Genomic DNA, 11,814 nt, shown 5'->3' with positions numbered 1-11,814 from the left:
CAGCAGCAACTGGAGCTTCACTGACTTATTATTTCTTCCAGTGTTTAGAGTTAAGTGGCTGAACTTGGATCAGTTTTCTGTATTTGTTTGGTTTGGCTTCAGATTAATTCTCAGATTCTCTGAATTTTCTCTGAAAAGAATCTGGAAAACTTCAGATTGAAGTTCAGGAGGTTCAGTCTGGAGGGTTTGTGATTCGGTCGACTGTTGCAGCTAAAGCTGGAGCTTTGTTAACGTTTGTGTTTATGACATCTGCATAGAAAGCTTCCCTTGCACGTTTTAGTGTGTAATGGAAACTGTTGGAATGTGCTCCTCAACCCTCTTCTGTTTTAGGTATTTCTACATAATCTTATCATCAAGCTGCTGAGCTGAAGAGGGGAATCAAGAAGGCCAATCACCACTACAAAAGGAAGGTGGAGGATCATTTTTCTAACTCCAACCCCCGACATATGTGACAAGGCCTTCAGATTCTCACAGACTACAAGAACCCCAATACCAGCCCCGCTTCTTCTGATGTCTCCTTCCTCAACGAACTTAACAACTTCTATGCTCGTTTTGAGAGAGGGAATACCACAATGCAACCAAAACAGCCACCATCCCAGGCCAACAGCCACTGACTTTCCTCCCCACTAATGTAACGTAACCTGAGCAGGATTAAATCCCACAAGGCTGAGGGTCCTGATGACATTCCTGGACGTGTCCTCAGAACGAGCTCTGGGGAGCCGGCAGGAGTGCTGACGGACATCTTCAACCTGTCCCTGGCCCGCGCTGTGGTACCGACCTGCTTCAAGTCTACCTCCATCGTTCCAATCCCCAAGAATCCCAACCCAACCAGACTCAATGACTACCGCCCAGTAGCCCTTACCCCCATCATTACCAAGTGCTTGGAGCGGCTGATCCTAGCACTCTGTCCTTTCTCACCTGGACAGCAAGAACACTTACACCAGACTGCTGTTCTTAGATTTTAGTTCAACATTCAACACTGTCATCCCATCACAACTCATTACCAAACTCACAGACCTCGGCATCAGTTCACTCATGTGCCACTGGTTGCTCGACTTCCTGACCAGTCGACCTCATCATGTCCGGCTGGACAACCATTTCTCATCCACCATCATCATAAACACCGGAGGGCCACAAGGCTGTGTGACGAGTCCCTTCCTCTACTCCCTCTTCACCTACGACTGCAGACCTGTCCACGGCTCGAACGCCATCATCAAGTTTGCAGACGACACCACGGTGTTCGGCCTCATCAGAGATGATGATGAGGCCGTTTACAGGGAGGAGGTAGACCGTCTGGCTGAGTGGTGGGACAAAAACAACCTGCAGCTGAACCCCGAGAAGACCAAGGAGCTTATCGTGGACTTCAGGAGGAACGCTGACCTACATCCACCCGTCCACACTAAGGGGACAGTGGTGCAGCGTGTGGACACCTTTAAGTTCCTGGGAGTCCACATCTCCAAGGACCTGACCTGGACGAACAGCTGCTCCAAACTCATCAAGAAAGTGCATCAGCACCTCTTCTTCATGAGGACCCTGAGGAACCAGAACCACCAGAACCAGAACCACACGGACCAGAAACACCAGGACTAGAACAGCTTCTTTCCCACAGCTGTTATGCTTTTGAACGCCTCCTGACATAAAACATAAACTATATGGACTGTACTCCATCCTCTCATACAACAATAACACATGGACTATCCTCACACACACACACACACACACACACACCATGGACTGTTCTCCTCACACACATATACAATCTGTAAATCTTATCTGCCATTATTTATCTTGTATTATAAACCCACTAATACATTTATAATCCATTTTCTAACATTCTTATAATCTGTATAATCTGTATAGTCTGTGCACATAGCTCCCATATTTATTTATTTATTGAACTTTTATTCAAACAATTCCTTGACATAGTCCACACTTATGTGTTTTAACATTGCAACATAATTACAAATACAACTTTCAAACATACATAGTCCAAAACTCCCCTTTCCCTCTCCCTCCTTACATTATCACAGAAAATCAGGTCTGTTGCTCCAGGTATAGATTTACAGAAGACCATTTTTTATTACAAATGTTGTTCCGCAACCTCAAGGTTGCTGTTAGATCTTCCATCAGGTTGACAGTCCTCAGTCTCTGAACCCATTGTTCTAGGGTAGGTGAATGTGGTTTCAGCCAGTTTGCAGTGATCACCTTGTGAGCAATCAACACCAGGGCTCACAGCATATATTTTCTATTGGTTTCTTCCGTCAGAAGATTAACATCCTCTAGAACCACTCTATGGATTTCAGCTCCCATATTTATATTTATATTTAGTCTTGCACACATGTAAATATTAATATCCTGTATAGCACTTCTGGATAGATGCAAACTACATTTCATTGCTTGTACTTGTGACAGTGCAACGACAATAAAATTGAATTCTATTCTATTCTCTCAAAACTTATGCAGAGTCAAGTAACAGCAGGAGCTCCTTGATCCTGGACACTAAGTGTTACTTCCCCAACGTAGAACTTATCTGCCACCTTTAGCATGAAGGAACAACCCCCTGTCCTTAACGAGAGGAATGGCCAGACAATCTGTGTTGGTTCATCACAATCAGGGATTCACACCTCGGGTCCAATCAAGACTTTCTTCTCTGACCAGAACCTATAAAAGGAAACCAGATCCACTGTTGGGCAGAGCAGACTGACAGAACCCTTTCACTCTGTATTTCTCTTCTCGCCTTGCAAGGTTTTGATACATTTCTTATTTCTTCTCATTCAGATTGTTGTTAAAGTCATTACTTCCATGACATAGAGTTAAATGATAGTAACGTAGTTTTTCTTTATAGATGTCATAATGAACGTGAAGTTCAGTTTTACGACATTTTCATTGAGTTGTCTTGCAGATCGAACTGTTTGTGCATTTCTCCATGGAGATTTCTTCTTAGCAGACACAACCTTCATTTTAATGGAATCAATGAAATCTGAAACTTTAGACTGAAAATCTTTTACCAATTTATCTACATCATTACAGCTTAAGAGTGAGGAAGAAGAGTAGATTTGATGAAATGTTTCTGCTGTGCTTTCTGTGAGAGAACGTTTTGTGATGGTTGCTGTTTGTCCAAGTGGATTAAAGGATAAAGAACTTTCAAAGATAACAGGAAGTGATGCGACATCAGTTACAGAGACATTGGAAATATTCACACCCAGACTGATAACCAGGTCCAGTGTGTGTCCTTGAGTGTGTTGCTTGTTTGACATGTTGTGTTCGACCAAAAGTCTCTAAGATATTAGAGATTTTTATCCCCTCTGTCTTGGGGTTTTTCAACATGAACGTTAAAATCACCAACAATTATTAAGCATTCATAATTAATACATAAGAGAGATAGAAGTTCATTTAGGTCAGTAAAGAAATTTTCCACGTATCTTGGAGTTTTGTATAAAGTTAGTGTCAAAGTTCGTTTGAGGCCTTTAATCTCAATTCCTAGATACTCAAAAGAGGTGAAGTGACCCAAAGAAATTTTACTACTATTTACGGTATTATTAAATATTGAAGCCACGCCTCCTCCTTTTTTGTGTTTTCTATTCTCACTTAAGAAATTGTAGTTAGGAGGCGCAGATTCAATTAGTACGATCGGTTCATTATTGTCATTCAACCATCGATATTATGCTGCATCACAGCAGCAAACCCACTGGACCAGAACCAGAACCAGGTGAGCTGATCGGCCCCAGTGTTGGACCAGCACATGTTGGACCTCCAGCAGCCTGGAACCAGGTCTTGTAGGAAAATCTCTTCCCTCCGTGTCGGCAGCGCGCATTTGTAAGGCTTAATTGGCAAAAGCTGGAAACAGACAAAATTCTCTTGGCGATTAAAAAGCAAAACAAAACCATGTAAGAAGACCTCGTTTATTTATTTATTTTATCATTTTGTTATGCTGGCGAAGGTTACAACCTTGATATGACTATATAAGTTGAATGGATGATCTGTGTTGATCAGATGAAATGAACGGATCCTCTCTGGATGCAGTTCGCGCTCCCGACACAGGGGGGCAGAATGTCACACAAGGTTGTCCTCAGCCCGGGTGAGTTGGTTCTGATGTCTTTGTTCCTAATGTAAACCATCAACACTTCCACTTTTACACGACTCCATATTTTATTGATAAACACCAGTTTTTAAAAGGAATCTGCAGACTGAACGTGTTTCCATCTTTTTCTCTGCTTAGGAACCAAACGGCCACGGGATCTTGTTCTGCCGGAAGGTATTTAGCGACCCACATAATACCGCCGTTTCCCTGACAACGAGATTTTGTTGATCACCAAACGGCTCCCACAAACAGATCTGTTCAGGAAGTAAGTAAACTAAAGTCTTCTAACAGATAAAATCATCAGAACCGGAACATTAGCGCCATGTTTAGACTGAACTCTATCGGTGTAATCGGATCTCTTAACGTGAACTGGTAACTGAACTGTTCTCTGTGTTACCGCCCAGCTGAGACTGGACCGGTTCGTATGGAGGAGGAACTGTTCGCTCCGTCATGGTGGGTCAGCTGGTTTCCCGAACAGAACCAGCGGAGTTCGGTCTGTAAACAGAATCGGTCCAAATGGTTCCGATTCATCCTAAATGAGACGCTAGAACTGATTCATGTGTTCATTTGATGATTCCTCTTCACCCATCCAGCATTTATAGATTATAAAATTTTCAGGCCACTAAAACCGAACCTGGTCCATATGTGGTCGCTGTTGACACCAGAACCCTCCAGAATCGTGGTTCCGGTCAGATTGGTGACGATGTGTAATGACATCACTTCCTGTCTGTGAACCTGGATGTCTGTCCTCCATGCAGCTCCTCAGCAGCAGAGGCGGCTTTCGACGTGGTGATCGGCTGCATCCTGGAGATCATCATGGGTAACTCTGAGTTCAACCTGCAGATGCAACCAGTACACCCAGAGCTCCCAGTTAGAGCCACTGGTTTGTGTTTCCTGCAGAGGAGGACTTCCAGCTGGTCCAGCGTAGCTTCTTGGACCGGCACTACCTGGAGTTTGAAGAGTCAGATGAGAACAAGCTGAGCTACACTCTGATCTTCAACGAATACGTGAGTGGCAGCATCATGCCTCTGATTGGCCTGGCGCTGGCAGCATCATGCCTCTGATTGGCCGTTGCTCTGCAGGTGGAGCTGCTGGAGAAACCTCTGGAGGAATGTCTGATGAAGAAGATCCCCGGATTCAACATGGCCAGCTTCACACAGCTGCTGATGTGAGCTACGGAAGCTCAGAGCTGCCAAACCATCAGAGCTGACATGGAGCCTATTCATGTTTCCATTCAAATTTCCAGATGTTTGATTCTAACCTGCTGCTGTGTTTATGGTGATTTCTGGTTTAGACATGAAAAGACGCCGTCCGGCAGCTCTGAGCTTAGAAACTCAAACTGTGCTTCTGTTTCCCGGCCACCAGGTGGCAGGCTGAAGATTTTTTCTGTCTTCTGCAGGCAGCACAAAGAAGAAGTCCCAGAGGAGATGTTTGACATGCTGCTCACCTTCATCGACTTCATGGCCTTCAAGGAAATGTTTGTCGAGTACCGAGCGGTGAGTGGAGCGGCGCCGATCCGAGCAAATCAGGACGGAGGCAGACAGACGCTGCAGACGCTGACCTCTGGTTGGGCCCCCTGTGTTTTCAGGCTAAAGAGGGTCGAGGTTTGGACCCGAGTCAGGATCTGCTGGTGACGTCTCTAAACCCGGCAGGTTCTGCTGGACACCAGTAGAACCACCAGAACCACCTTGGTCCTCATATTGGAGCTGCTTCCAGTCTGACAGAAACTCTGACCTGATTCAAGACTAAGAACTCACTGAGTGATGGATGAACAGATGAATGAATGGATGAATGAACGGATGAACAGATGAATGAACGGATGAATGAACGGATGAACAGATGAATGAACGGATGAATGAACGGATGAACAGATGAATGAACGGATGAATGAACGGATGAACAGATGAATGAACGGATGAACAGATGAATGAATGGATGAATGAATGGATGAACAGATGAATGAACGGATGAATGAACGGATGAACAGATGAATGAACGGATGAACAGATGAATGAATGGATGAATGAATGGATGAACAGATGAATGAACGGATGAACAGATGAATGAACGGATGAACAGATGAATGAACGGATGAACAGATGAATGAAAGGATGAACAGATGAATGAATGAATGAACGGATGAATGAACGGATGAACAGATGAATGAACGGATGAATGAACGGATGAACAGATGAATGAACGGATGAATGAACGGATGAACAGATGAATGAACGGATGAACAGATGAATGAATGGATGAACAGATGAATGAACGGATGAATGAATGGATGAACAGATGAATGAACGGATGAACAGATGAATGAACGGATGAACAGATGAATGAATGAATGGATGAACAGATGAATGAACGGATAAATGAACGGATGAACAGATGAATGAACGGATGAACAGATGAATGAACGGATGAACAGATGAATGAACAGATGAATGAACGGATGAATGAACGGATGAACAGATGAATGAACGGATGAACCGATGAATGAATGGATGAACAGATTAATGAACGGATGAATGAACGGATGAACGGATGAATGAACGGATGAACAGATGAATGAACGGATGAATGAACGGATGAATGAATGGATGAACAGATGAATGAACGGATGAACAGATGAATGAATGGATGAACAGATGAATGAACGGATGAATGAACGGATGAACAGATGAATGAACGGATGAACAGATGAATGAACGGATGAATGAATGGATGAACAGATGAATGAACGGATGAACAGATGAATGAACGGATGAATGAACGGATGAATGAATGGATGAACAGATGAATGAACGGATGATCTGTGTTTGATCTAAGTTCTTGTTTGGTCTGAATTTATTGAAACTTAATTTTCTCTTCCTTCACTGAAGGTCGTCATGGCGATTTTAAATTTTGTGAATAAATTATCTTTGTCAGATTTCTCATAAAAATGAGTTCAAATTAATTTTTAAATGAAATTGACTGAAAGCTTAGAGACCTTTATTGTAAATATGTTTCATGAAAAGAGCTTTAAAAATCTGATTACAATGAAAACTTGAATGAAAACATGAATGAAAACTTGAATGAAAACATGAATGAAAACATGAAGGTCTGGATCAGAACCTTTTGTGTAAACAAACATTTTCATTTAAAATGAAGGAAAAATAAACCAAACATTTGATCTAAACACAAATTATTGAAACTTTTATCATCAAGCTGCCATCTTTCTTTTGTTTTACTGGTTTTATTCATAGATTTTTATTTCATTTTAAAATCTGAGCCTGAGGTCGTCCTTCCACAGAGTTTTCAGAGTGGCTGAAATTTGCTGTGATCATCTTTAAGATGTGGTTAATTATTAAAACATAATTCAGTTTCTCTGATTTCAGATTAAAAAAATCATTTCTGGGAATTAAAAAGTTTTTATGATTCAAATTTAAACATTTTGATCCTGGAGGATAAATTCCCCGTTTCCTCCAGAACCTTCAGCATCTGGACTGACATGGAGCCGTAATGAACTGGTTACAGGTCAAAGGTCAGTCGCTGCCTGTAAACAGAACTGGTCCATTCGGTAAACGGTGGAGTGAACCTTCACTCAGCATTCAGCTTCAGGATTATCTGAGAATAAAATCCAAACGGGTCGAAAAGGTTTGAGAAATGATTCCTGAGCTGGAGTTGTGACGAAACATGAATCGGACCAGATCTGAACCAGTTGGTGGTTCGGTTCTGATCTGGTCCGATCAGATCTCCATCGGGTTGAGGAAGATTTCCAGCGTTTCCTTTTCTATCAAAGCAAGACGACGAATCTGCAGAATTAGACGGATTGCTGAGCTCAGATGATTTCTGGTCCATGTGAAAGCCTGGTTCTGGTGGTTCTGGTTCTGGTGGTCCTAGGTGGGCACGGTGCTGGTGGCGGCGTCCCCTCCGTTGGCCCTCCAGTCCAGGTAGGACACGTAAGCTCCGGCGCCGTACAGCAGCGTCAGCGCCGCTCCGAAGAACTGCAGGGAGAGGAAAAACATCTGGAGACGGTCGCAGCCAGGGCTGCAGGAACGGCCGTTCCCCAAAGAACACGGCCGTTCCCCAAACGGCCCTGCAGGGTTAGGGTTAGACCTGCTAGCTGCACAGCAGGAACCCTGATGGGTCCCCACCTGGAGAAGCAACCAATCAACAGCTGGTTGGTTCTCCAGGCCCTGTTGATGCAAGACTCCACACTGTTGACCTCTGACCTCAACCTGTTGGCTGCTGTCTCTCGCTCACCTGACCATCATCTGAGAAGAAGCTGTTTGAAGGCGGAGTTCAGGGAAATCTTGTTAATTATTGTCCTCATGAATCATTTTCTGTTCAGATCCCTGGTTTCCTGCTGCAAAGGGTCAAAGGTTAAAGCTTTCACACCTTTAATCTGAAACTAGTGATGCGTTGTCGCTAACCGGTTGGTGCAGTAAAGCTGATCAGGTGATCTGTAGGTGTGACGGCGTCATGCGGCTGTAAAATTCCTGATCTGTACTTTTTCATGTCCAACTTTAAATCCTGAGAGGATCCAGCCCCGCTGGACCCGGTCCTGTCCAGACCCGGTCCGGTCCAGGCCCGTTGGACCCGGTCCTGTCCAGACTCGGTCCGGCCCAGGCCCGCTGGACCCGGTCCTGTCAGACCGGTCGGCCCAGGCCCGCTGGACCCGGTCCTGTCAGACTTCGGTCCGGTCCAGGCCCGTTGGACCCGGTCCTGTCCAGACTCGGTCCGGTCCAGGCCCGTTGGACCCGGTCCTGTCCAGACTCGGTCCGGTCCAGGCCCGCTGGACCCGGTCCTGTCCAGACTCGGTCCGGTCCAGGCCCGCTGGACCCGGTCCTGTCCAGACTCGGTCCGGTCCAGGCCCGCTGGACCCGGTCCCGCTGGACCCGGTCCGGTCCAGACCTGGTCCAGTCCAGACCCGGTCCGGTCCAGGCCCGCTGGACCCGGTCCGGTCCAGACCCGGTCCGGTCCAGACCCAAAGCCTGGAGCTGGTTGGCAGGTCGTCTCTGCTCCATGCTTTGGGTTTTGGTCTAAGCAGGGAACTTTCTCCGATCCACATCCAAAGATCCCATCAGTTCCAGCGAGCGTTCCCATGGTAACACAGCTAAATCTCAGAGTGATGATGAGGAGCGAGTTGGACGCGGAGCTTCCATGGGAGGAAGATTCATTTTACAGACTCACAGCGATAATTTGGGTTCTGGAGCCTTTAGAGTAAAACACATCAGTTTGTTTTCTCTCGCCTTCTTCATCTAGCATGGAGGAAGTAGGATGGCCATCACCATGGAAACGGACTCCTGCAGGCCTTCAGGAGTCTGTCTTCTGGTTCATGGTCAGATGAAACACAGTGACAAGATGGCTGCCTGGAGGAGTGAGCCTCTCCGGCATGGTGGCGGCAGCATCATGCTGTGGAGCTCGTAGCTTTCAGTGGAACAATGAAGAACTTACAGCGGCAGCACCGATGTGTCCGTGGAAGGACGCGCTGAACATCCAGACTGTGGCGGCGTTGGTCAGGAAGGCGGTGAGGTAGAGCAGGGCGGCCACTCCGTTATACATCATCACCTGCAAACGACACCAGAACCGGGTCAGGTTCTGCTAAACAAGGACCTTCACTACTTCACCTTCTGTACCTCAAGGATTTTACCTGACTGTATCGGTACCAGTACCGGTACCACCGGACCTCAGCAAGGCCCAGAAATGAGCCTCTTCACCTACCGTCATGGTCCAGGGAACAGCAGAGAGCCTCTGGGGGACGCTGAAGAGCAGGACGAGGAAGAGGAGGACGGTGAGGATCCACAGAGCGACAGCCACAAACATCACCCAGCCGTAGGCGGGGAAGTGCCAGTAGGGGGCGCCGGCAATCAGAGCCCAGTGCAACAGGCCCAACACCTGCAGCGCAGAGGAAGAGAAGCTGCAGGAGGAGAAGGCCAGGGGACCAGAACCAGAACCATCAGAACCATGATGAATTAATGAAATCATTTTAATTTTTAGTCTGGTGATAATTTCTCTGTGAATCTGCTGCAGATCTTCCTCAGTAACATTCAGAGCTGAAGTGATGCAAAGAACAGCAACCGGCAAGAACCGGCAAGTTCAGGTTTCACTCTGGTTTCAAAGTGATGCTAGCAGAGCATATATATATATATATATATATATTTTTAGTCTGGTGATAAAAATATATATATATATATATATATATATATATATATATATATATATACATATATATATATATATAGCATCTACTGTAGATGCTACTGTAGTAGCATCTACTACTGTAGATGCTACTACTATAACAGTAGTAGCATCTACTGTTATAGTAGTAGATGCTACTACTTAGTAGTAGCATCTCCTACTATATTATATATATATATATATATATATATTTTGTGGGGTGTGATAAATATATATAGATATATATATATACATATATATACATATATATATGTATATATATGTATACATCTATATATATAGTATATAGATGCTATATAGTAGGAGATGCTGATGCAGAACCACACAACCCTCCCAGTGTTCCCAGTCATTCCAGACCTGCACTGGAAACCATCACTAGGACCCTGAACACCTGAACCCGATTGCATGATGGGTACTTTACTCTGAAGTTTCAAACTGAATGGAAATAATTTCCTGTTCAGGTCTCGAAGTAAACCGGCTTCTCTTGTCTTTCCCATTTTGTAGAAAACCCAAGAGGAAAATCAGATCTACATCTCAGAGGAAGATCAATGTGTTGATATTTGCTGCTGCACACTTTGTCTTTTCTGCCATTCAGCTGCCAGGTACCATCATGGTTCTGGAACTAAAGTAGCTAAAATAATAGAATAATAAACGTTCTCTGTGTTTCGCTGCTTCTTTCAGGTGAAACGTCTGTTTAGATGGATTAACTCTGGTTCAGAGACTGATGGTGGTTCAGTCTGTAGGAACCGGGTCAGAGCAGTTCTTACCGTTTCAGCCGCCATCAGTGCCGCCGGGACACTGCGCAGGAACGACTCGTCCATCCTGGAGGTGGCGCTGGAAGCCAGCCCCCGCAGCCTACTGGCCCCCTGCTGGGGCTGTGGGGAGCTGGTCTCCGTGGTTACCTTGGAGGGAAAGTCCACCATGTTATTTTCTTCTGGAGATTCGCCTCAGAAAAACAGCAGCACTCCACACTGTTCAGATCAGGAGCTGCAGAATTAGATCAGTTTAAAACCAGAGAACAAGAAGCAGCGCAGCGTCCTCCTGCTGCTGCTGGGCACGAATGGAGGCAAGAACACACACCTACACACACACCTACACACACACACCAAGTGTTTCGTCACCTCCCTCCTATCTGCTTCTCTCTCTCAGCGCCGCCTCCCATATGGCTCTCAGGGGCCGCTCACCTGGTAACTCATTAATATCAGGATAATAACACACACACCCACCCACTCACACACACACACACACACACACACACACGCACACACACGAAGACTGACTCAACAGCGCCCTCTGGTGTCTAACCTGGTTTCACATTTTAATGCTAATTCATTTCTGTTGTAATGCAGGAGATGTTGATATTTGAATATTGATCGTCTGTATCAGGTTTTCAGGCGGCTCACAGTTAGCAGGACTCACATGACCTCCATCTGTTCTCTGACAGGAGGAACTGATGGTGTTATTATAAGAAAAGCTGATTTTTATTTCTGTCAGCTGAATATTCTCTGCGTTCTATTTTTAAACTAACCCTAGGACATAATATCATA

At 45.2% G+C, this 11,814-nt stretch overlaps 2 protein-coding genes across 5 annotated transcripts; one reads left to right on the top strand and one right to left on the bottom strand.

The window, feature by feature from the left end:
* The first annotated feature begins 3,906 nt into the window (after nucleotides 1–3,906).
* On the top strand, nucleotides 3,907–6,770 carry LOC122835093 (ADP-ribosylation factor-like 2 binding protein). Of its 4 annotated transcripts, XM_044123838.1 has the most exons (7): nucleotides 3,920–4,346; nucleotides 4,486–4,534; nucleotides 4,840–4,901; nucleotides 4,982–5,088; nucleotides 5,164–5,249; nucleotides 5,481–5,577; nucleotides 5,670–6,770. In XM_044123838.1, the coding sequence occupies exons 2-7, from the start codon at nucleotides 4,506–4,508 to the stop codon at nucleotides 5,751–5,753; spliced, it is 465 nt and encodes a 154-aa protein (XP_043979773.1). In that variant the 5' UTR covers nucleotides 3,920–4,346; nucleotides 4,486–4,505; the 3' UTR covers nucleotides 5,754–6,770. The 4 variants fall into 4 exon arrangements, with proteins under 4 accessions (XP_043979770.1, XP_043979773.1, XP_043979774.1 ...); XM_044123835.1 differs by having other exon boundaries at nucleotides 3,907–4,346; nucleotides 5,481–5,968; XM_044123839.1 differs by lacking the exon at nucleotides 3,920–4,346 and having other exon boundaries at nucleotides 4,354–4,574.
* A 283-nt stretch (nucleotides 6,771–7,053) lies between these two features.
* LOC122835092 (plasmolipin) lies at nucleotides 7,054–11,353 on the bottom strand. The gene is made up of 4 exons (XM_044123834.1): nucleotides 11,035–11,353; nucleotides 9,791–9,964; nucleotides 9,524–9,637; nucleotides 7,054–8,070 (listed from the first exon to the last, which is right to left on the bottom strand). The coding sequence occupies exons 1-4, from the start codon at nucleotides 11,188–11,190 to the stop codon at nucleotides 7,963–7,965; spliced, it is 552 nt and encodes a 183-aa protein (XP_043979769.1). The 5' UTR covers nucleotides 11,191–11,353; the 3' UTR covers nucleotides 7,054–7,962.
* Nucleotides 11,354–11,814: the final 461 nt, after the last annotated feature.

The sequence above is a fragment of the Gambusia affinis genome, linkage group LG08 (assembly GCF_019740435.1).
Source record: "Gambusia affinis linkage group LG08, SWU_Gaff_1.0, whole genome shotgun sequence".
Classification (NCBI taxonomy): Eukaryota; Metazoa; Chordata; class Actinopteri; order Cyprinodontiformes; family Poeciliidae; genus Gambusia; species Gambusia affinis.
This window is presented reverse-complemented; position numbering and strand designations above follow the sequence as displayed.